Source organism: Triturus cristatus, chromosome 2_2, assembly GCF_964204655.1.
Source record: "Triturus cristatus chromosome 2_2, aTriCri1.1, whole genome shotgun sequence".
NCBI classification, from domain to species: Eukaryota; Metazoa; Chordata; class Amphibia; order Caudata; family Salamandridae; genus Triturus; species Triturus cristatus.
In genome coordinates, this window is record NC_140582.1 from 264,647,507 (window position 1) to 264,673,687 (window position 26,181).

At 44.3% G+C, this 26,181-nt stretch overlaps 1 protein-coding gene across 3 annotated transcripts in view; it reads right to left on the reverse strand.

Moving 5' to 3' along the window:
- The window catches only part of LOC146862129 (thioredoxin-like), a 100,523-nt gene that overhangs the window by 16,139 nt on the left and 58,203 nt on the right, over nt 1-26,181 (reverse strand). For 2 of the 3 annotated variants that reach the window (XM_085641320.1, XM_085641318.1), the window contains exons 2-3: nt 14,415-14,519; nt 1,970-2,029 (exon numbers count right to left, since the gene is read on the reverse strand). In XM_085641320.1, the coding sequence (XP_085497446.1) occupies nt 1,970-2,029; nt 14,415-14,519 (165 nt within the window). The remainder of the gene's footprint in view (nt 1-1,969; nt 2,030-14,414; nt 14,520-26,181) is intronic. The other variant, XM_085641319.1, reaches the window with a different exon arrangement.

Sequence of the window (26,181 nt, forward strand, 5' to 3'; positions counted from 1 at the left end):
CTCAGGAGGGTCCAAGTTCCAGGAGCCGCGACCACGTCGGCAGGCTCTCGTTGTTCCAGCGTCGAATCTGCCGGACAGACCCAGAGCACCCCTTGTTATAGGTCGACCCCTCTTTGATGTCCGGAGTCTGTGCAGGCAGGGGTCTTGTCACCTGGGGGTCGCTTGTCGGGATTTCCTGTCATTGTCTTTTGATCCTTTCAGGGCCGGGTCGGGAGGAGTCCTAGACACCCAGCAGGCATGGAGCCAGCCCTCAGGGAGGCCGGAGGGCCGATCGAAACCCATCGTCCCAGAGGAGTTCAGAGGTGCGATAGAAACTGCTCCTCCCTCTCTCATCCCCTGGATGTCCTCCAGCCGGAGTGGCGCCTCTAGGCCCGGGTCGCGCTGGGGGCCGGGCGGCCATCTTGGTGCATGAAGTGGGCACGCGGGCCCGGGGTGGCCGAAAGGAGAGAGGCCATGGACGGGGATGTCCGGGTCGGGTGCGTGTGTCCTGGTGGGGAGGGTCGGCTGGGCCGTGTGCTTGGGGCTGCAGGTACCAGGTTTCGGTGGTGCGGGGGCACGTAGGGCCATACTACGAGGCCGGGTCCAACAATTATGATCTTAGAAAAGCCGTGAAGGTCACTTCTGTCAAAGTGGGTGATTTGGTGATGATCAGAGCTCCCGTTGGTAGGAAAACCTCCACTTTGTTTCAGAAACCCCACAGAGTGATCAAAGTGCTATAAAAACCGAAGATTCGCGCATCTGGAATCTCAACAGAGTGGTGGTCATAAAGAATAGTAAGTTGTGTAACAATGAAGCACCTATTGCTTTTCAACCGAAACCCACTGTTAACTTTGAAGCTGGAGGTGTCATGAGAAACAAGAGGTTGTCCAAGTTGCCTTCAAGATTCAACGATTTTCTCATGTAAAATGTTTTGGTGTATATTGTTTTACTCAAATTTCTTTTCTTTAGTTTTGTATATAGGAGGAAGGTGTGTAATATCTTGAATTTACTTAAGTTTCATATTTCACAGTTGTATCTATCATTGTAGAGATGCTGCTTACATTTAAAGGTGCACCATGGCAATAGAACCTTGTGTAGAGTTGCATCTGCAGTTGAGTGGTCAGTTGTACCTGACATCTCCTGCCTGATGGATGGGATCACTTTACTGGAATAAACTCAACCTGAAACATTACTACTTGGAGTCTTAACAACCTTTATTTATTATCCAAATTTTACACTGGTATACAATTTTACTAAATTTTTCTAATTTAGATTAAGATTTATTATTGTTTTGCATTTCGACTTTATACCTGTTTTAGTACTGTACAAGTACTTTACACATTGCCCTAAGTTAATGAGGTCTGCTCTGTGCCATTGCTACCGCTCTGGTTAATATAGTGACTTCGGCGGTTCACCCTGAAAATGGTTGTGATTATTTCTTGAAATGGATAGACACTAACCCCAAATAATAATCCAATATCTTAAAGTCTCGAAAACCACTCATTGCCACCATAGACGTACATGGAAAGAAAGGAACTATTTGTGGGTGTACTCCTTGTGAAAGAGCATTACCAACAGTAAAGTTGGTCAATAGATAAATTGGGCTCAACCACTAACCCATGCTGTATGCTGTAGTGGGTGATAGAAAAATATGAATGACAACAGACCAACAGAAGAAGAGGTCTGGTTGAAAGCTCCTATACATATGCAACATCTATTCCGAAATAGTACTTTTCAAATCATATTGCCAGTTGCCTTAAGGTTGACAAAATTAATTATATCTGGTTCGATGCCTTAGAGATGAGACTATCTGCGCTGCAGTTTACAACAGACTCCGAAAGGTGGAAGGACCCTATTGTAGGGAGTAAATATTAAAGGCAAAAATAGTTTAATGATTAAGCAACATAACGTATATATCTTTGTATCACCAACCTAAGACACAGGGTCTGCAAAAGCAATATAGTTAAAGATAACTGTAAAAATTACTTACTTTAACTTTATCAACATCCACTTTCAGGAATATTACGTCACTGTACTGTTTGCTGAGATGCTGCAGAAATGTACAACAACAATGTTGTAATGTATGCCACTTAATGTATTTGTACACATGACAAAAAACATGAATCAGTAGAATATTTTTACACCAAAGCTTATGGCATTTGTTTTATATTTTTAGGGAAAAGAAAATGTTTCCTCTTTACTGCTCAACAGCAAATGGGTGTGTGTAAGGACATTAAACTTAACATTTAAAAGGTGCACTATAAGGACATTAAACTTAACATTTAAAAGGTGCACTATCAAATGCTTCAAAACATAAAGAATGTTTAAAAACAAGCACTGGCAAAGGCAATATTCAAGGCATTGCCTAGCAGCCTTTTGGCTTTGTCCATGCTGGTCTTGCCATGGCTTTTGGAAAATATTATTGTTGGGGAGCTGCTAGATACTCACAAATATATAATAATGATAAACAAAAAAACATTGACTATAAGCAAACATATTATTTGGTCGTAAAAAGCAAAGATTTAGTTTAAGTCCATGGCAATGAAGGGAAGTACTGTGGGCAGATGTTCTGTTCTTCTGTGAAAGAGTAGAGTACAATGAAGATAGCCAATGACTAAAGTGGGCTGACCCACTGCCCATGCAGTAGTGTCCAGGATAAAGTACCCCCTGCCATATAATATTATGATTTTGCAAGTCACTGAGGACCATATAGAGGAATGAGGATGAAGACAGAGTTCCTTTATAACATTATGGAACACTGAAGTGATTTGCAATATCCTTATGTACCACACGGGGTACTTTATTCAATATAACACATGGTCACACCATCACCAAGCTACCTAAATACTTGATGACTAACTCTCTCATATGAAATAGCGGATGTTTGCAAACATGAACAATAAAAATAGTAGCATCTCTGGCGCTAAGTTAAATGCATCAAAAAGCTGTTAGATATCAGTTACATAAAGATATTCGAATCAGTTTAATACAAGTCAGTTTAAAAAAAAAAGACACAGTAGCTTGGAACATGCAGAAACATTCTAAATTTTCTATAATTACATAAGCAGGAAGGGAGAGATTAACGCAGAGAATAGGAGGTGGACTGAAGGAGGCTGTGCTGCCCCTTAACTTTGCCGCATTTTTTGACGCCCGACACTCCATCACCCGGGGGTAAGGACTACAGCCCCCAGGGTGCACCAGGCATTTCACAGCTGCCGCGAGGGAGGGGGAGGCGTGGCCATCGCGCTTAAAGCGCTGCCTCTCCCCCGCGGCGCGGGAAAACCTTTTGTCGCTGTTGCTGCGGTCTCTTGCAGGAGGTGGGATGAAGGACGCTGTGCTGCCCCTTAACTTTGCCGCATTTTTTGACGCCCGACGCTCTATCACCCGGGGTAAGGACTACAGCCCCCAGGGTGTACCAGGCATTTCACAGCTGCCGCGAGGGAGGGGGAGGCGTGGCCATCGCGCTTAAAGCGCTGCCTCTCCCCCCCGCGGCGCGGGAAAACCTTTTGTCGCTGTTGCTGCAGTCTCTTGCAGGAGGTGGGCTGAAGGACGCTGTGCTGCCCCTTAACTTTGCCGCATTTTTTGACACCCGACGCTCCATCACCCGGGGGTAAGGACTACAGCCCCCAGGGTGCACCAGGCATTTCACAGCTGCCACGAGGGAGGGGAAGCGTGGCCATCGCGCTTAAAGTGCTGCCTCTCCACCAGCGGCGCGGGATGCGTGCGGGATGAAGCCCAGACCAAGGGCGGGCCCATCTGTGCCCGTCAGGGGCCGGAAGAGGCCGGGCTGGGCCATCCTATTTGGCTTTAAGTTCTATGGGCTCTATTGGTGTGGACAATTATTTGTATTAGTATTTTGGTTAGTCATCTTGGGGGTTTGCCTCTGAACCATGGGGAGGAGGAAGGCTCTAGTGAGCCAAGAAGGGACACAAGCTGCTCCCAGGGCGACTGTTACAACCATGGACACCTTCCTATCAAGAGCTGCTTCAGTCATTGATAGGGAGATTTAACTAGTGAACAGGTGTCTCTCTAGATCTCCCTCTAAAGGTCTTCTTACCCTTCTGAGCGGGCCTAACAATCCGCCTAGGGAAACTGTTAGCGAAGTACCGAGAATACTTTCATCCCCTGGGTTAGGTGGTGATTCACAGGTCAACATAGCCTTGTCTCCTTTACCAGAATCTTCCTGGGAGGTGCCTCCTAGGACCCTGTCTCCCGTTGTGGTTATCGGGACGAGGAGGAGTGATGCCTCTTCCCTCACGTTAGGTAATGGTGGGACAGGCGGTAACATTGATTATACATCATTAGAAGTTCCTGGCAGTGCTGACGTCTTGCAGTTTCCAAGGGTGGCTCAAAGGTCCGATGGTGGCCTGAAAAGAAAATGTAAGCCGATGGGGAGTCAAGCTCAAAAAATTAAACCTAACGTGCCCCCCAAGCTTGCCTCTAAAAATAAGGTATCGGTGCTACCATCCTCTAATACAGTTAACATGGCCACATTAGAAGCCTTTAAATCTACCTTGTGCTGCATGCTGGAGGATAAGCTGAGCCCTATCGTGGCTAAGTTAAATCGTATAGAGCAAATCCGAGTTGAACAACATAAGTCTTTAGAACCCACCCCTTTTCTCCAACCAGTGGTCCCGGACCAGCCTAAGTTTAAAACTGTGCTAGGTATTTTGCCTTTGTCTGGGGTAGCCGTCGATTCTCGTTCTTTTAGCGTAAATCAGCCCAGTGGTGAAAATGTGTCTTCTAGACAGCAAGGGGGCTGGCTGATGACACAAGTGTTAGGCAGGTATCTAATGGGGTTTTACCTATAAATCACCAGGGTCAAGCTATTCATAGATCAGGAAAAAGCCTGGCAGAGGTGCAGGGATTCTTACCTAATGTCCCCCAGAATCCAGTGGATATAAATCTTCCACCCCAATCCGCACCATTGGTAGTAATTTTGGGGGATGTCCCTCCACTTGCACAAGGTTCTCAGGAGGATTTCACCCAACTTAAGAATAAGGTTGCTCACTGGTTATCGAGCAATACCTCTGTGTGCCCAATGGTGGAAAGTAACATCATTATGGTTCGACGTGTGGGCTGGATAGGTAGCTCGAGGAAATCCAGAGAGGGTGATTGTATTATTGTGAATTTCAATAGTCCATTCCTTGTGGAGAAAATCTTTCGGGATGTTTATCTTGAACTGACTTCCAGGGATTCTGGTATCCAGATTCTGCCTCTGGGTTTTTTTCTATAAAGCCGACCACATAAGGCGCCATAATCTAAGTATGCCAACTAATAGGTGGTTTCAAAGACCCTTGGAGGTTTCAGGGGGTAACCATTCTCAATTTTTTGGGGGGATGCCCCGTTTGGCGGGGCATTACCCTACGCCTCGGATAGAGTTAACAAACAGATTCTCAGCTCTTTCTAGGTTGGATGAGCGCGATTTACTGCACAAGAATTTAGAGCCATAGCTGGCGCATCCCATCAACAGGAGTCCCTCTGTCCTCTCAACTGTAATGCTGCGCACGGTAGTTCGGAGTTGTTTGGGACGATTAGCCCCCAGCAGCAGGTGTTGTTACCAGATGGACTTCAGGGGCCGATTATCAAATTAGACGCCTATAATGTCCTGTCATGGAATATTGCAGGTATGGCGGGAAAATTTCAGGAGCCTTCGTGGGTGCAGTTCGTCAGGCAATTCTCTGTGATTTCCAGGAGACTTGGCTGGTGAACTGCACCCTATTTTTAGAGGGATATAAAGCTTTCTTTGTTCCTGCATCCCCGTCAGTCTGTGGCAGAGCAAGGGGTGGATTAGTTATTTTTATAGCGTTGGCTGTGAATTGTAGGAATTTAGCAACTCCCCACTGCCTCTAGTGATTTTCAGGCTATCGTCCTAAGGAGAGGAAATGATAGCATGGGTATCATTAATTTCTATAACGCAATGAATGCACAGGGGGAGTGTAAGATTATCCGGTTGAGGAGCCAAATTAGGCAGTTCTATGGTCTTGTTGTACATAGATTTATGGTGGCCGGGGACTTTAATGTCCACCCTTGTGGCGATCCCAAAATAACTTGTATGAGAGAGCTAGGATGTGCTAGGATGCGTGGCCTTCACTTCGAGCATTCGGCTCAGGGGGAAGTACTTAACAATATGCTTAATGAATTCGACTTGATATCATCAATGTCTTTTTCTGCCCCCCTTAGTATACAGCCCGTCCCCCTTCTTTTAAAGGGCGAAGTGACGGTTCTTTTATAGATTATATTTTGATCTCAGCTGGGCTTCAATCTAACCTTCGGGGGTTCACAATTGTGGACAGTGTATTTAGTGAACATAATCCCATTTGTGGGTACCTGGGGGGTGGCTTGTTGACATGCCAGGCCAGGGTGATAGTGCCAGGCACGCTGAGATCTACGGATGGAAAGCGCCGCCTATAATGGTCCCAGGTAACTCCGGATCTATTTTATGGTAAGGTACAAGTGTCATGTGCAGCTGAAATTGCATCCTGCGTGTCTCCTGGCTCCCATCCTGGGGGTGTTCTCAAGGCTTTCGAAGGCATTACTTGTAAGATAGGGGCTCTGTTAAGCGCCCCCTCTTATAGGGCGGTGACTTGTGACCCCAGATGGTTTGATCCTTTATGTTCTAAAGCTGCTAGAGATTTAAAGGAAGCCTTAAAAGCTACCCCGAGAGACCAAACTCTGATTCGTGCCCTCCGTCTCAAGTATAAACGGCCACACGTAACGGTGAACTAAAAGAAGCAACGTGGCGAGAACTACTGGAGCCAAAGACATTGGGGAGCAGCTCTAGGTTCTGGGGCATTACCCGTGAAAGTCTACTCAAGCTGTTGCTCTGTGAACATAGATCTTACTGAACAACTACTTTGCACATTTTTCCTCTTGTAAAATCGATTGAATGCCTCTATCTAAATATTACTTGGGTGTCTTAACGTGTACATTTGATTTTAATAACTTTTATCTTGTATTGAAACTGATTTATATGTCACGGAGGGAACCGAACTGTGAACGGAGGGAATAGGAAGTGGGGAATTTTATTTGCTGAGACCCGCCATTTTGGCACGGCGCGGTCTAGTCTTTTAAGCACGGAGGGGATAAAACGGCACGCTGCGCTAGCGCGCGCTGACCCGTGAAAGTCTACTCAAGCTGTTGCTCTGTGAATATAGATCTTACTGAACAACTACTTTGCTAATTTGCACATTTTTCCTCTTGTAAAATCGATTGAACGCCTCTATCTTTTTAAATATTACTTGGGTGTCTTAACGTGTACATTTGATTTTAATAACTTTTATCTTGTATTGAAACTGATTTATATGTCACGGAGGGAACCGAACTGTGAACGGAGGGAATAGGAAGTGGGGAATTTTATTTTCTGAGACCCGCCATTTTGGCACGGCGCGGTCTAGTCTTTTAAGCACGGAGGGGATAAAACGGCACGCTGCGCTTGCGCGCAGCGGGCGTGCCTGAGGCAAGCCCGTCTGCGCCAGTCCGCGCCTCGGACGCGCTGGACTATGCCGATTTTAGTAACAACGGTAAGATGTTTGCTATCAGGCATAACCCCCGACTCACGTATACCATGGATACTCTCAAAAATCTTAATAAAGATGAGAACTGTTGTCCCCACTCTCTCTCAGTAGGCTCCATGGAAGCATGGAGTTGTGATTTATGCCATTGGACCCTCCCCCTTCCCCAGATCACTGTGGATCTCTCCTCTCTAGGGGAACGTATGCTCGTTCAATCCACATCCACTAGTCAGCGTACTAGCATAGATCTAAAACTGATGCTCTTGAACACACGCTCTGTGAAACAACACGAGTACCAAATTTTGGATCTCCTCTCCGATTCTAAGCCGGACGTGCTATTTCTCACTGAAACATGGCTGCATGAAGGTTATAACCCCACTATTGCCAATGCCATTCCAACTGATTACCTTATTGTAAGGAGGGATCGTGCAGAGGGACGTGGAGGAGGAGTGGCGATCATTTATAAAAATACTCTCACCTGCTCCACTCTCCCGAATTTGGTTCTAGAGAATGCGGAAAGCATAAGTTTCCTTCTAAAAATATCTCCCCACTATTCTATTGCTGGGGCCTTGGTCTACCGGCCGCCTGGTCAGGCTAAAGATTTCCTGGAAGGTTTGAACTTTGCTATTTCCCCCCTGGCCGCCAAATATGAACATTGTTTAAATTTAGGGGATTTTAACATTCACATGGATTTGCCCCATAATTTGGACTCGACAAAGCTATACGAATCTTTAAACATGTTTCATCTTTCTCCATATGTCACCCACTCCACCCATGAAAAGGGACACATATTAGACAAAGTTTTTTCTAATAAATTAATTGAAATGGCCACACCTCTTCCCGTAGCCTGGTCAGATCACCATCTACTAATTTTTAGCATTAAAGAAACACTAGCTACAGCATCTAAGTCTTATGTACCACGGATGAATAGCTTTAGGTCATTTAAATTAATGACCTCGACTGCCGTAGGAACATTTTTTGAAACACATCCTTTTTCCTTTAAGGACAATCTTGCAGCTGATGTATCTTCGTTGGACAGTTGGCTTGAATCTTTTGTAAACAATATCGCCCCCCTTCAAACTCGAGTGGCTAACAGAGGCAGACCAACTGCCCCTTGGTTCACTGAAGATCTTAGGAAGAACAAGAGCCACTGCAAATATCTAGAAAGGAAATGGAGACAGGACTACGACACATGCGCTAAGCAAACCTATAAGACTGCATTAAAAGCTTATTATAATAAAATTCGCATGGGAAAAATGAATTTTCTCAACACAAAAATTGAGAAAGCAGGCAATAAAAGTGAAGAACTTTTTAAGGTTGTAAAAGATTTTACGTCCCCTAATGCCTTAACAAATCCCTTCACTCCTACTAAAGCTTGGACTGATGGCATTGCCCAATTTTTCTTCAATAACATTTCCTCTCTACAAGCCTCTTTTGCAGCGGCTAGTCCCAACTGTGATATGAAGCCGGATTGGCTTCTCCAGCAACCACCCCCTACTGTAAACTGTTTATTATCTTTCCCTGAAATTCCATCAGAAAAATCCTTACATATTCTCCGCTCTCTTAAGTCAGGCTCCCCAGCAGACCCTTGTCCTGCAAAGATCCTGGCCTCGATTGCTGAGGTAATTAATCCGGCAGTCAATAGGGTGTTGAATCTTTCACTATCTACGGGGACAGTTACGGATCGTTGGAAACTGGATAAAATTCTTCCCCTGTTAAAAAAAATCTCTGCGGACCCCTGGACAGCCAGCAACTATAGACCCATTTCACTGCTTCCTGCCCTATCCAAAACTCTGGAGAAATATGTTAACCTGATCCTCGGAGAGTTTGTAGAATCAAACAACGTTCTCCATCCTAGTCAGTCTGGTTTCCGTGCTAATTACAGCACCGAAACCGCACTCCTCGAGGTATCAGAGTCAATAAAAGTCACTTTGGATAACGGCGGGCGAGCAGTATTGATATTGCTTGATTTATCGGCAGCCTTCGATACCGTACCCCACAACCTTCTTCTCGATCGTCTTTGGAGGTGCGGCATTGGAGGCAATGCCCTTCAATGGTTTCGGTCTTACCTAACCAATCGGCAGCAAACTGTCTGGTCCCCACCATTTGAGGCCTGCATTCAAGCGATGAATGTAGGGGTTCCCCAAGGCTCCATCCTGAGCCCCACATTGTTTAATGTGTATGTGGCTCCTCTGGCTCTGTTGGTCGAATCTTTTGGCGCCAGAAACGTCTCTTATGCAGACGATACACAACTGCTATTCACATGTGCCAAGGGTGAAGTCTTGGACAGGAAGACGATCAATCTTTGCCTCTCGGCGGTGTTTAACGCCAATCATCTAAGATGCAACTCTGATAAATCAGAAATAATTTTTTTCTGCGATGTACCGGATGATGATTGGCGTGATTGGTGGCCATTAAATATGCCTCCGCCTACTGACCTGGCCACTACGGTTAAAAACCTGGGGGTGAAACTGGATAGTAAGCTCTCCATGAGTGCCCAGGTTCAATCAGTAGTGGGCACATGCTTTGGCTTGCTTAAGATGATGCGAAACTTTCTACCACTGCTCTCCCAGTCCCATAGAAAGATAGTCGTCCAAGCCTTGATACTTTCCCGTCTTGACTATGTAAATGTTCTGTATCTGGGTCTCCCCGAATATCTTCTTAATCGTCTCAAGGTGGCCCAGAATGCCGCTGCTCGAGCGATTTTTTTAGCTGATCGGCGCACCCACATGACCCCTCTCTTGAGAACACTCCATTGGCTACCAGTACGTAAGAGGGTACTCTTTAAAGCACTGGTACTGGCCCTCAAGGCCTTTCACAACATCGGCGCTCCTTATTTAAGGGCGCGTTGCCAACAGTATGCACCTTCACGCATGCTACGGTCCTCGTCCTCCCGATTGCTCCACACTCCCAGGTTCTATCGCACCCGACGGGGAGGCCGTACCTTTCAGGTACTGGTGTCCGCACTATGGAATAACCTTCCTTTTGAGCTGCGCCAGGAAAATGATCTTTTGTGCTTTCGTCATAAACTAAAAACACTGTTGTTCCTATGATCTGTGTCTGTGGTATGTGATTGTTGAGGGCTTTTGTTACGGGTTTATATGATTAGCGCCGGGACACTCTTGGGAGTAGCCGCGCGCTCAACAAATACCTAGTAACATAACATAACATAACATTATTAATCGACCCTTATTTGAGAAGACCGGGGACGGAGAAGTAGGCACTATTATAACAGAAGATGAATGGGTGTCTCATTTTAAATCCATTTTTAAAAGTGTTACAGATCAACAACAAGCCCAAACCAGAGTTCATACTAATGTCTCAGTACGATGTACGCAGAAAGAGGTAGAGAAAGGCAATTCAGGGCTGACATTTAATAAGGCTCCAGGTCCGGATGGCATTCCCCCGGACCTTTTCAAATCAAATCCACCCTTTTGGGCTCCGGTTCTCGCCGCCGTGCTCAACGCGGCGGCAAGGGCAGGATGTCCGGAGTCCTGAGGCACTTCAACGATTGTACTGGTTTTCAAGAAGGACGATCGTAATAGTTCTATGTGTTACAGACCGATCTCCCATATTGATTCCGTGGTCAAGGTCGTGGGCGGGGTTTTACTAAACAGATTAGCCTTTTGGGCGGAAGAGAATAAGATTGTCTCTGATATACAATATGGGTTCCGACCAGGGCATTCTACTCTAACCCAATCCCTTAACCTATGTATGATTCTGGGGAAGTACACGGTTGCCCGCCAAGGTACGATCTACATGGCCTTCATGGATCTTTCCTCCGCTTTTGACTGTGTCAATCGGGGGAAATTGTGGCACTCCATGAGAGCCATGAGTGGAGGACGGCCTGGTTAACTTCCTGGGGGACCTGCATAGGGACACCAAGGCCAACATCAGATTTGCCCAGGACCTTTGGGTTTCTAGGGACTTTAAAATCGAAAGGGGAGTACGTCTGGGATGTATTCTGGCCCCGTTTCTATTCAATTTATATATTAATGATATGGATAAAATCTTGGTAGAAACTGGGCCTGATTTCCCGTATGTGGGGCGACGAGGATTGCCCGTCCTGCTATATGCGGACGACGCGGTCCTCATTGCCAGGATAGCAAGGGGCCTTCAATCCCTGCTTGTTGCCTTTCGGAGTTTTATGGCCGACCGTGACCTAGCTTTTAATAACTCCAAATCTTACATTATGCAGGTCGGGATACGACCAAAGAGGCAGTATCCCTTTAAAGTTGGTGGCGAGAAAGTGCCTTTGACCACGATCATACCTGGGTGTTTTATTAGATGATCACTTGGATTGGGGGGCCGTTATCCAAAGAAAGAAGGGGGAGGTTATAAGGGCGAACACAGCTATTTTCAACTTTGCTGCTAAGATGGGCAAACGCCCTATTGCGGCAATGCTGAAAATGTATCAGGCCAAAAGTGTCGCTATCACCAGCTATGGGATTGAATTATGGGGCTATGCAGCAACAGATGTTTTACAGGTGGTGGAGAACACCTTTTTAAAACAGCTTCTTGGGGTGCCTAGAGGAACTCCAAATTTGGTGGTGCATGAAGAAACGGGGTTGCCATTTATTTGTGATATTTTGGCAATGCGTCCTCTGTTGTTTTGGCTCAACTGCTGGCTAAATAAAGATCTAGTCCTTAACCATCAGCTTTTGAAAGAAGTTTTGAGCCTTGACCATATGTTAAGCATTCCATGGCTAAAATATATAAAGGGTTGCTTTGAGGAACTGAGGCGACCGGATCTGTTTTTAAAGCCTGATCTTATTATCGTTGCGGATGTGGAATTTGTAAAGAAGACTTTTATTTCCCTGAAAAAGTTTGACAGAGGTGGGGTAGAATTGTGTAAACCCAGCGTCCGTAAATTTCTGATGCTTAAAACTACTCTATCTATTGAACCATATCTTCTGTGGCCCCTGTCGACCCATGAGCGGTTTTTATTGATCAGGTTTCGTTTGGATTATTTTCTCTTTTTACTTGCTGTTCCAAAAGGGAGCTGTAGAGGTCAGGTGTTAGCATCCTGTGGCTGCGACGGAGTGTCTCCTCAGGACTTGCTGCACTTTATGTTTTTTTGTAACTTTTATGAAGTACCCCGTAGATCATTTTTAATACCCCTTTTAAAAAATTAGAATTTTACTCAGGTCCGCCCAGCTCTTTTTTACCTACAATTGTTGAAACCAGAATGTATTCTGTAGTAAATTACTTGTCAGCTATTCTCCACTGTACTGCTCTGTTAGAATGTTGCATGACATCATAGAATGCCTGGGTGCCTCTCTGGGTGAGATTGTCAGTTGGTCTACTGGGTCTTCCTATACAACATATTCCATTTGTAGTAGGCTTTTTAAAATCTTCATTGAGATCAAGAAATTGTATGGAGATTTAACAAACCCCTAACATCAGCTGGCAACCCATCAATTGCTCTCCATGCCACTGGAATCAAGCTACCCTGGCTGAAGAGGGTTGAAACCCTGAAACCGGTCCTAGGATGCTTGTTTCCAGTCCAGGTAGGACCTGGCTTGGCAGTTCGGGCTGGACTGTTCCCATGAGGCACAGGGTCAAGACTGATTTGCATATGGCTGGGTTCAAACTGGAATGGCATGGTGAGCAAAAAAACTATCGATTTAGGCACAGATCTCTGTACTGGGGTGAATGTATGACATTGTTCTGCATTCTGTCCATCAACTGTTGTTTTTGCATTTGTCACCCCGAGTGGGAAGGGTATGCCCAGACGTGGGTCCCATGCTCTCCATGCCACTGGAATCAAGCTATCCTGGCTGAAGAGGGGTGAAACCCCGAAACCGGACCTAGGATGCTTGTTTCCAGTCCAGGGAGGACCTGGCTTAGCAGTTCGGGCTGGACTGTTCCCATGAGGCACAGGGTCAAGACTGATTTGCATATGGCTGGGTTCAAACTGGAACGGCATGGTGAGCAAAAAACGATGGATTTAGGCCCAGATCTCTGAACTGGGGTGAATGTATGACATTCTTCTGCATTCTGTCCATCAACTGCTGTTTTTGCATTCGGCAACCCATCAATTACCATTTACAAAGCTGTGTGTCCCGTTACTGGTTGTCCTCCTTCCCCTTTCTTTTTTTATCATCGATTATGATGTATATATATTTCTTTGTTTCTATTGGATTGGTTAAAATGGCATTTTGTTATGAAATGTATGTTTTTAAAACTTTTTATATGGAGTGTGTAACTTTTATGGTTTTATTTTAAAACCGAATAAAGTATTTTGATTGACAAAAGCAGTGAAAAAAATAAACATGTTGCTATAAATATCTCTGTTTTACTTGTCACTATACTGCTAAAAAAACAGAGAAAATGAAAGAAAATGAACATTTCGTTCTGTTCCTTAAACAGCTCCTTTAAATATGCTCTGTGATCTGACCAGCCTTTCCCCTCACATGCTGGCTCTGGCAGAGGGCATTGTGACATCAGGACTCAATTGTAATAAGTTATTACAGTTTAGTTCTAGTGTCATTTCTTTATAATAGGGGTAATTAGAGACAGGTTTCTATACAGGGGTTTCAGAATCCCATGTATTATGTATATGTTAGTACAAATAAAAGGTCATCATGGCTGACACCAGACCTAAAAAGAAGTCAATTACATTCACAAAAGACACTGTTAAGCGCATATAGTGTTTTGGAAATGTACTTTGTGTGCTGCCTGTAGTACAAATTCCATCTAGGTACGTTTTTACTTCATTGATCAATAACCATGTTTGCATGACCCAGGTTTACTATGAACAGTATTGAGATTTTTTTAGCAGCAGTTCTTCACGCTCTGCTCTGAAAGATACACCACCTCGTCAGTGCACTCAGATAGTTCAGAGGTATCACATTAAAGATTGTTCCTTCAAAGACAGCGATGCCTTAACTGCACCAACCATATTAAACAAGCACTTACCTCCAACCCAGGCACGACCTTTCTACAGGGCCCACACCATGCTGCAGTGAAGTCAACAATCACCAGTTTAGATCCTGCATTTTTAAGCTCGTCCTCAAACTCTTTCTGCAGAAGAAAAATAACAATTTTGAAAAAGGGAAAACAAAACTGGAAAAAAAAAATTAAACAATGCATAGAAAATTGACAGTTTACTACCAGAGGTTGAATTTTGCTGCATACTGTCTTTCAACAAATTTACACAGAGGAGGTGAGGTGGGAGGTCTGACCTAGTCAGTCGTTCTGGGACTGGGACAGCTGGTGTTGTGTGAAAGGAGCAGTGTAACCACGGTGGAGGCGGAGTAGCCTCTGCTGTCATTACACCAAAGGTCTGACAGCATTTCAATCTGGGTGGTGGACAAGTATGTTGGTGGAAAGGGTACTCCGTTGCTGTTACCAAAATATAAATCTGCACCTGAGATGCTCTGATTCAGTGTGACGGTTCTGCGACATTCACCTGCACTGTGCAAAGCTCCCAGACATAAGGACCTGCAGTTTTTGAGAAATTGACATAAGTTCTGCAGTGATGAGTTCTATTCTAATGCACAGGAAGTAGACTAATTAAGTACATGGCATATTTATAGGAACCATCAAATTGCTGGCTGATATTGAAGTGATTCAATAGGTCCCACTTATAGCCTAGGATGACCAAACGTTTGTATAATCAATTGTGGGACTCGAACTTCTGGTAGATTTTATTTAGCACTAGGGTGATAGGCTTGGAAACATGAAAACAGTATTGCTCATTTTAAAAGAGTGTGGCATATGCATAAAAACTTACAAAAAAACACAGAAGGTACAACAGAACTATTTTTAAAATCCATTGTTTGTCTATTTCAGCAAACGTAACTATAAAACATCAATGAAAAGGAGTACGGCATTAAAATCAAGGAAAAGAAAATGCATATATATATAATCCATGCTCATCAAGTATTGGCAAAGTCAATAGGGCTTGTAGAGGAGAGAGCTACTGGCTTTCGATATGTCTTTTAGACATGTTGTACAACAGCGCAGCTGAAGTTAAAAAAAAAACAAAAAAACCTCTGAGACGCAGCCAGGTCTGGCTGTGACACAGTGCATTTTTTTGTTTGTTTATTGTGGGGTTCGAGGGGGGAGACAACACGGAGGAGTGGTGAACGGAAACATACAAAACATGGTGGGAGGGACTGAGAGCAAGCTGGTGGACAACACAGGGGTGGCTGGGAGTAAGCAACAAGACGGAGACACACCAGAAGGAGGGTTGATAGGTGGTAGCAAGAAATAAAGGGCAACAACAATGGAAGGAGGGCGAGTGGGTGGGAGCAAGCAGCAGTGGCAACAACAATGGACAGAGGCTGGTTGGATGAATGGGCAAGCGGCAACAACAACAACAGACAATGGGCAACACCAGAAGGGTTGCAGGTGGTTGTAAATGAGCAGCAGCAAAATAGGAAACAATGACATGAGGGTGGGTTGTGGCAAGGAACAGCAGAGGAAGGGAGTGTGGTGGGGTCAAGCAAAAATGGGCGATGGAGGGCAGGTAGTGGCAAGCAACACAGGTGAGTGTAACACAGGGGTGGGAGAAATACACGAGGGAGCCATTTTAAAATGCAAAGTACAAGGTAGAGCCTAAAAACATGAGAAGTGGAAAGGCAAAACCAATGTGCCCTGGGGAATGACAAACAGGAAGGAAGCCTACAGCAGTTGACCAATGAGAAGCAAATGAGAGTAACAATAAAGCCAGGCAATGGTAAGCAATAGGCTGATTTCTAAGCCCACCGTGAGAAAGAAGAGGTCACAAAGAGACAGTGCGTGCTCTGTCTAGCCAAGACCTAAAAAGCAGGCATAAGGACATCTGCGCACAATACATACAAGACAAAAAGCTGAAATGGGCACAATATGTAGAATACACCATATAAATAGCTAACACATTGACAACATTCTGAAAGAAAACTATTATTTGCAATAAATCAAAAAAGCTATTCATTTTACAATTTCAAACTTAATTCCTTCTGACTTCCATGCAATGAAAACAAATTGAGACAGGCAAGAACAGGAGTGGAGGTACCAGAAAACACAATTCAAAAGACAACCAAGTGGCTGTAAATTCCAATTTAAAAATATAAATAATCCATTTCATCATGATTTTGTGCTAGAGGAGGTTATAGTTCAAAAAGTAGAAGTTATTTCATGGCCCTACCACTCTCTAATCTACTTTACTTCAGACATGGATATGGCCCTCCAGGAGCAGATGCTCAAATCACCCTAGATATTATAGGGGATGGCTGAAGTCAAAAGTAGTTAAAATCGAGTCATTGTTAAGGAGGAGATGTCGAGGCTGATACTTTAGCCTTTAATATGTGGTTCAGGAGATGGCAAACTATGTGGCCCCCAAACAACATAGTGGACAACCAAGACACATTCCTTTCCCTTGGAACTGGCAGCAATAAGGAAAGCTGTAAACATCTGGAAAGGCAGTGGCAACAACATTATTCGCTGGAGGATAAGGAGATCTATAGGTTGGATTTGAAGCATTTTCATGGATCGATAAGATACCACCTTTTGATCGCTACAAGCACTTTGGGCAGGTAACAGCTCATGTGAAGTCTTTAATACTGTTGCGTTTTATCTCCAACCTATGTCCCTCTCATAGCCTATCACAGTGTCCAGTGTTGGCCACACTGTGCAAGGATCACTCACATTTTTTAGAGGAGAAGACTGTCAAAATTGTGGCCAATTTAAAACGAAGCAGGGCTCCACATTACATCGAGATCACATCTACAGGCAGCGTACGGGCGATCGCGGATAAGCTGTGCAAATTTTCTCAGCTTTCTCTCCATGAGTCTGAACAATCCATTCTGAAATGCAAGTTGGGCTCAGAGGATACTTGTCCTCCCCAGATTCTAGTTGCTGTTCTTAAAGCCACTCACCCCATTTTTAATATTTATTCAATCTTTCAATTCAACCCGCTAAGTAGCTAGAATGATTCCCTTGTTAAAAAAGCCATTGGCTAACAACGCAGCTGGCCAATTTTAGGCCTACTTCATTACTCCCTGCTACCTCTAAGATACTTGAAAAGTTAATTAATGCACAGCTGTCCTTTTACTTATAAAAGCATAAATGTATTTACCCTTCGCAATCACGGTTCAGACCCTGACACAGCATGGTGACTGCACTGGTTGAAGTGGTAGATTCAATTAAATTGGAACTGAATCAGGGTAAACAGATTGCCCTGGTTCTGTTGGATTTATCGGCAATATTCTATACTGTTTCCCACACCCTCCTGTTACAATGTCTACAGGACGTTTGTGTGGTTGGTTCTGCTAATTTCTTGAGAATTGTAGTCAAGCATCTTGACTGGCCCCTTACATTCCTCGGAGCCAGAACCACTTAATGTGGCATGCCACAGGGCCCGGCCTTGAGCCCAACTCTTTTTAATATATCTATGGCTCCCCTGGCCTCACAAGTGGAATCCTTCAGGGTCCATTTTATATCTTACTCAGATGATACTCGGCTCCTTCTTTCAATGGACAAGGATACCCCGGAGTCCTGCGAAGCCTTTAAGAACAGTTTGGCAGCTGTTTTTAAGTGGATGGCGGCCAAAAGTCTTCAGTGCAATACCTGGAAAAATAGATATCCTGCTGTTTGGGACTCCCTAGCCGAGTCTTGACAATGAATGCTGGACACAGCAGGCCAACACCCCCCCACCGCCCCCCACCACTCTGGCTCTGAATCTAGGGGTTACAATGATTCTAACTTCTCCATACGCTTATCGATCTCTACTGTAGTCGGGCCATGGTTTATCTTAGTAAGATCACTTAAAATGTTTTTGAGACTGCTCCCATTCCAGGCACAGAGGCCATGCTGTATTTACGTCACATATAGATTATGATAATATCCTGTACCAGGGTCAGCCATTCTGCTGAAGAGATTGCAGATTGTTCAGTACGCAGCAGCTAGACTACTCTTAAAAGTGACTAAGCATCTCTCACTTGCTTCCTTGCTGAAAGACCGCCAGTGGCTACCTGTTAAGGTGAACATTTTATTTAAAACACTAGTCTTGGCTCACAAAGCTCTTTATGGCACAGGCCCCCATTATCTTTGTTGAGGTTACAGCATTATCATCAATCTACAGCCCTCAGTTTGTCAGATGCCAACTTAGTATCGGTGCCAAGGATCAGACAAAAGAAGCATTTGAAATGCAAAAGGTCTCACATTTGCGAGAGTTTAAACTAAAGGTATTGTCATTTACAATGCCAATAGCTGAAACTCTAGCAAATGCGAGACCTATTGCATTGCCACAGTGAAAGCGTGCATGGTGCGCTGGTGATACACAGAATCACCTCCATTGCTGGTGTCCTGCTATTACTGGTGGGGGCAGCCACAGTGAAACCGTGCATGGCGTGCTGCTACTATATAGAAGTTGCTGCCATTGCCGGTGTCCCATGAGTGCTGAGGGGGAGGGGGGGCATCCACAGGGAAAGCTCTCATGGTGAGCTACTACTATATGGAAGCAGCCGCCATTGCCGGTGTCCCACGAGTACTGTGGGATGAGGCAGCCAGAGTGAAAGCTCGCATGGCGCGCTGTCACTAGATTGAAGCGTCTGCCATTGCTGGTGTCCCGCCAATGCTGGGAGGGCAGCCACAGTGGAAGCATGCATGGCGCGCTGCTAATACATAGAAGCGGATGACATTGCTGGCATCCAGCGATTCCGGTCTATTTCAATTAAGTAAATAGTTCTCTAAACTTTTAATGAAAGCGCCTAAGTTAGGACACATGTAAAAGGGCCAGTCCTAATGGGAGGTAACAACAGAAGACAAGGAGGTACTAAGGAGGGACTAATAAACCTATCAACAAATTAGAAGCCAACCTTTACAAAGGACAATAAAACAAGCCAATGAAAAATATGGGCGGTGAGTGGGCGGAGCTTCAAGTCCATACCTGAATACAGCATGCCTTGCATGGCAGGTTCGACCTAAAAAGTGGGAAGAGGCATCATTCTCCAATCTTGCAGCTCAATCAATCAGGATTGGTGAAGCGCAGCTAATCACCTGGCAGGGTATCCAGGCGCTTGCAGGTCCCAAAGGCTCATTAATACAGTCAAGTATTGAGGGCCCGTCAGAATTCCGTAAGTGAGGTGGTAGCATGGGGAGGCTGTAAAAAAAGGAGGGGGGAGCAAGAAGAAAGCAGTGAAAACAAGTAAAAAGCAAAGTGAAAGGCAAAAAAGGGGTGGGCAAAGAGAAAGCAGTGAGAAGGAGGGAAAATCAAGGGGAAGGCACACAAAAAGGGTGGGGGAAATCATGAGAAAGCAGTGAAAACAAGGGAAAGGCAAGGATGAAGCAGTGCAAATTGAGGAAGGATAAGAAGAAAGTACTCAAAAACGGGGAGAAAGCAAGGAGAGGCCAGGAGCAAGAGTGATGCAGCAGGACGGAAATAGCATGGATCCAGCTCCTGCTCCATTGCTGCAAGATCATGGGATTTCTTTAGGAAAGCTGTGAAAACTTGGCTATTTGATTGGGCCTTTTGAGGACTTAACTGGGTGGGTAAATTGAATTGTAGCATTTTGTTGCTCTGGGACATCCTATGAGTTGCTGTTGTACTTAGTAAAATCTTGATTAATAGAGTTCTGGGACACTCTAGTAATGTGTGCACCCTAACTGATCTAAAAAGGATTGAACATAATTAAGCCAGAGTAAATTATTTACATTCTCAAAGGCCAAGCTCTCTTGAAGAGCATATCTATATTTCCTCACTGTCTTATTTGAACAGACTCAACACCAAAATGTAAGTGGTCTACATTTTACAATGTGGTTAATGCTTCTAATCCCAGGTCTATTAATAAGAGGTTAAGAAGCTATTTTCTGCCACTTTCATTTTCCCATATCTGCTTAACCCCTTAGTTTTGATCCAAATAAAATCGTACTCTGGCCCTGGGGTTTACAGACTTCTAGTGGTGGTGACTCAACATGTAAACGTAATCTTTTAGCAAAAGTCAGTGTGGCCTTAGCTTTATGGTTGACATCTTGTAGAATTCATATAGCGCTTCATACCCAGCTATGTGGGTCAAAGCGTATTTCCAGATGGGTAGCATGCTACATTTTGGAGAAGAAGTGGTTGGCGACAATTTTGTAACTTTTTTTTTTTTTTTGGTGTTTTGAGCAACCAGAGAGCTACTCTTATCTTATCTTAAGAGGGCGCAGCACATAAATAACAGTGCGGTGCAGTAGGCAGGAGAGATGGGCACACAAAATGTAATTGTAAGAGTTGGCAGTTATAATTCACCCTGCAGGTCCAGTGGTTTCAGATATGCAACTACCAACATTTCTGCAACCGCTCAGCTTCACTTATCACTCTGGTGTCCCATCAGGCAATGGACATAATTTGGACTTTCAAGCAGTCCTGACTTTCTCTGATGATCATGATGTCGCCTCCATCACTTCTCAGACAGGAGTCAACCTGGCTCTCGACATGTGATAAAATGCTAATAGCTGTCAGTACATGGGCAGGCCACCGGTGGGGGGAGGGGGCTCCACTTTTATGCTACTGCATAGCGGAGGGTTGTAGTCTCCACGGGAGACTGCAGAACGTCCACAGCAGCCACTGTCCACTCCTTCTTCCCTTAGTAACGTTACCAAGACCCAGTTGACAGCTGGTAGCTGTGAGAGTTCCGGTGGGACTTGGTAAAAGGTTTCAGGAACAGGTCCAGCTGCAATAGTCCTTTAAACAAAGCGATTTCACTGGCAGGGTATTCTGGACGGTAAAGTTGGCTCCAGGTTTCAGACACTGTTAGTTTTCGTGCAGGATACCTTAGCTCACGTATTACTATGCCGAGTGGGATTCCACATTGGAATTCCGGTCAGTGCCATTTTTAGGTCTCGGTGAGCCAAAGGCTCGAAGAGACATTTTGTATGTGGGATTTTCAAAGTGCTACCCACAGTCTTTTGGCTGGCCTAAACCTTGAGTGCACGATCACATGCACGTGCACAGCTGCTCCCACTCCCCCCTCCCTTCTCTATAGCTTTGGCTCCTTTGTTTTTTATTACACCCTCCCTTATCTCCCCGCTCTTTTCACACTACCCCCTCCTTTCTAATCAGTTTCCTTTCTGCTCCTTGGATTGACCTTCCCCCTCCCTTCTCTCCCCACCTCATTGCAGAGACGGAGGAGACAGAGCCATCCTGCATGGTTAATGCTTTTGCAGGTTTCCGTTTTCAAATGTAGTTTTCAAATGTATGCAAACTGCACATTTCACTCAACTGCACACACACACGTGCGCACACATTCACACAGACACACACACGCATTCTTTTCTACCTTTATTGCTTCAGGCATCAATCAGTGGCGCACGGAAAAACATTATTCAGCAGGATAGAGACATGTACACTGTTCAGACATAAATTAAGAATAAAACTGGTTTAGGCGATGGAATATTTACAGGAGAAATTCAGTTTTTATTAGGATTATTTGTTTATTGAATTGGGACTTGCTGGGCTAATAACAGTGTCTCAGCCCTTACAGCCTTTTAGGATTATATACATTGGCTAAACCATTAACTCTAGCTAAAAACCTACAAGGCCCCAAAGACGAGACCAATTGAATTTTGTTAATGCTTTATTTTTTTTTTATTCCACTTGATTGTTGCTGCCTCCTGTCTTCCCCTGTCATTGCTTGCCCTTCTCCTCACCCCCTCCCGCTTTGCTGCTTAAGCCGTTCGCTTTCGTGCGCTACTGGGCACATTTGTGTCCTTGTGTAAGGAAACTGGTGCTCATGTAAAGCACTCTGATACCCGATATGTTTGGGTCTGATTCGCACTAAATAAAACTTAACATAATAATTTGTTTTGGAGCGCCCACAGGCAAACTTGACCGCCGTACATAGCAGCAGCATTTGTATTTAGTTATTTGCTGCTCCTGCTGAGCGCTGTTGATTAGCGGCCTGGCAGCTCTCCTAGTCATTTACTCTGTGTGCTAGTGACAGTGCTTTATTCAATGTGGTTTAATATGCTTGTACCCCTTTAAGCCAACATCGTCCCTATTTTTAACATGTGAAATGTCGAAAGGCATGTGTTAAACTTGTTTGAGTAAATCTATGCACAATAACCCGGGCGACCTCCGGGGAGGTCTGCATCGAAGATAGCAGCATTTCCAGCCCCCGAAATGCACCAATTTGTAATTGCTCCACTTGCCTTTCAACCTGTACGCCCGTCTAAAAATCCTTTCACTCACCAACCCTTATTCACCTACTTTTCATTCAAGAGACGCATCTCACCAGTCCCAGTGGGGTGCCTTTCCTCAGGATCTCACAGTTCCATTCATTGGGGAAAAATGCAGAATATATTTTGAGTTTGCTTCCGAAGGACCAATTAATTTCTGTTCCCTAGTCCTTAACAGAAAATCTTTGCTAGCATTAACACATCTGTGATACAAGTGTCATCAAACTCAGAGATGAAAGGTTACAAGTCCTACCCTTACTTAAAACCACTTCTATGTCAGTTGATCAGGGATTCACAGCAACACATTCTTGGCTCTTGAGTTATATCTTGCTCAGGATATAAATGTGCTTGAGCAACGACGAACCATATTATGCAGTTACATACCATACTATACCATACACCATCAGTAAAAATAATAGACAAAGCCAGTAGATCTCACATTGGCTTCCTTTTAGGCCTTTTCATCTTGCACAGACTAGTGCCTACCAAGTGGTATCTTAATAACCTCAGAAAAGCCAAATGCAAATCTAAAGAGCTGCCACTGAGTCCACACATTGACAGTATCTTGCCGTTGTGCATTGAACGTTTAAGAGCTCCATTTGTGTTTTATTTTGGTGATGTACATTCCCAGGTGTCAGGTGGCTAGAGTGGTCCCTTACCCATTCTGCTTTGAGGAGTCTGGGGGTGAGTGTTTGCAATGTTCAACACTCAGTCCATCATCCCCTTTGCTTTTCCTTTGAGGAGTCTAAGGCGCCTATCATAACCCCTATTTGGGCATGTCTGAGTAAACTGCTACTGAGGGTATAGCGATCTTGTGGATTCTTGTGAGAAAAGTTTTGATAAAGTATTTGACCTATACTCATATTTGACCTGTTCAGGTTTGCTCCTAATTCCATAGTGCTTAATTTTTAGATCCTGCCCAGAAACCGTTTTAGCTGTCTTGCAGTTGTAATGAAATAAAATAATGAATACAAAATGTCTACATCTCCGTATTAGGGGTGGGTACCAGTACATTACTATGCCAATGCTTTTATGTTTTCGTACTTAATTTAAAAAATCATTTTTTTTACACTCCTTGTGTGTTTAAACTGCGTTCAGGTTGGAGTAATTCAAAACGAATTGTCTCCTTTTTGAGCCAACAATCATCATATTTGACCATAATTAAAGCTGAAAAGAGCCCCGATACATGCTATTAGCACACTTGTCTGTTCAATTAAAATTATGTGTGTTTTATTTTTTATAATGAATTTTTTATTGCAAGCATCAGGGACCACGTTTAGGCTACATGTTTTACTTTTTCTTTTTTTTTAACAAAAAAAGAAGGCAAGACCTATTGATTTTGCCAATGCTTGTTATAGCATGGGCACATTTGGTATTGAGTCTCATATTTTACTCCGTAGTTCGCCCTCCATGTGGAACAGAAGTGCATGGTTTATACAATTAAATGTAAACAATTTGTTGTCCGATCCAAAAGGCTCATTTACCTAATGATTTGTTAAACAATCGGACACAGAAGTAAACACATTGGGAAATAAACAGGAATGTGTGGCAGCGAGCCATCCGCATCGCCTCGCATCTTTATTTATTGATTTCAAAACGGCGACGCTTTGACTTTAGGCTCGCCTTTCATTGTTTAAAACAGAGTTGCTTTCACAACGTATTTACTTTTCTTTATTTCACACTGGCAAACCAATTGATTTGCTTTTCCGAAACTGCTGGGCCAGCAGCTGGTTGTTCTCCAGTACCCAGATCACCCCCACCCTCCCTCCCACCCCGCTGTTCACTTGCTCTCATGTCCCAGCCTTTCATCTCCCACCCTGAACCACTTCCCTTCCCGCCGTCTCCTGAGCGCCGATCGCTTGATTTACAGCCTCAATATAGCTTTAACTCTAGTATACTTAAACAAGCATTTACAATGCAATGGTCTCGGCATTGGTAAAGTTAGAGCTATTGGCATTGCTCATGACATTTATTTTTGTTTCTGTTTTTGTTTTTAAAACATTTAAAGAAATGGCATTGCCATGAACAATGCCAATAGCTCTAACTTTAATAATGCCGAGACCGTTGCATTGTAAATGCTTGTTCATATTGGCCCTTGCATGCAGTTTACCACAATTGTGAGGCTGTTTGTGCTAAAATGTATCTATTCCACGTGCACGCTATAGGACATTTCTGCTTGGGCATGTGTTTTAGATCCTATGCATGAAAAGTAAAATAAAAGAACTTAAACATTATCTTAGCCATATTGAAATAATTCGCAGCAAGAATTCATTTTATGCAACGCAATTTATTTTTTTTCAAGATGAGGTATTGTCCTTGTTGGTCTTTGAGTTATTTCTTCAACGTTGTAGAAGAAGATTTTACAAAACGTGTCATGGATATGGTCGTGCCTCGGAGCGTAGCAGAAAGGAGTGGGTCAGTGTTGGAGGCAAGAAATGTACTTTACAACAAACTGAATGAAGGAGGTCAAGGGTCAGGGCGACCTGACATTTAGCTCTTATCTTCAGTTCGCGGCTGGTTAAGCAACTCCCAAGCCTGAAAGACGTGGCCTTTTGAAAACTGGTTGAGCCAGAAAACTCAGTTGAGGATGAGCCAGTGGTATTTGGGGAGGAGGAAGGCAGGGTGTGTTTTGCAGACCTTACAAGCAGAGTTCATATTTCAAGTAACTGCACGTTTTCGAAAAAGACTAGGGTGTTAGCGTTGCTCTTTTCATTTTGAAACGCTGTTCGTAGAAATGCAAAGTGCGCCAGGTAAGCCTCAAATGAAGCTGCAGCCGCAAGCAAATAAACCTTTTAGGAATGATAACTCGTTTAGAGTTAAAGGCCAATCAGAGTTACCACATACCGTTGAGGCTCAGCAAGCTGGGTTAGTAAGTGCTGGACATGGACCTATCTACGGTGCTTCCCCTCAACTTTTTGATATTCTCCTCCCCAGTTTTCCACTGATTTGGATGCTAACCATAAGACTTTGAGCACGTTTTACACTGCCATTGAGTGCCAAAGTGCTGTGCTTGTTGTATCCATACTGGTGATTGGTGTTTACATTATTGGCTGATTCGAGTTATCTGCAAGTCTCTTGTCAAGGGGTAAGACATATACTAGGGCATGTATCTCGAATGCTCCTCCTCACACAATGCTTTCCACTTGAACCCCCGTTCTGCTCCCCCTTCACACTCTCTTACAGCAGACCTCCCCTGAGCATGTATCGCACCACTCAAAGGGATGGGAAAGAGACCCTGTCCCATCCAAGGGTAAGTGGGAGGAGGAACTGGGACATCTTCTCACTGACGAGTAGTGGTCATTCTGCTGCCGCCAGACTGGCAAAATTTCCGTCAATAGCAGACTGCGCCTCCTCCATTATAGATATCTGCATTGATTGTACTATACACCGGCTTGTTAGCACCGCTTGCACTGCGAGATAATGACCGCTGTGATAGATGCAGAGTGGGGGGTGCTGGGTTTGGGCACTTGGTCTGGGACTTTCCTCCTCTTCGTGAATACTGGAGGGAAGTCCTTAACGCCATAAATGAAATGACAGGGGC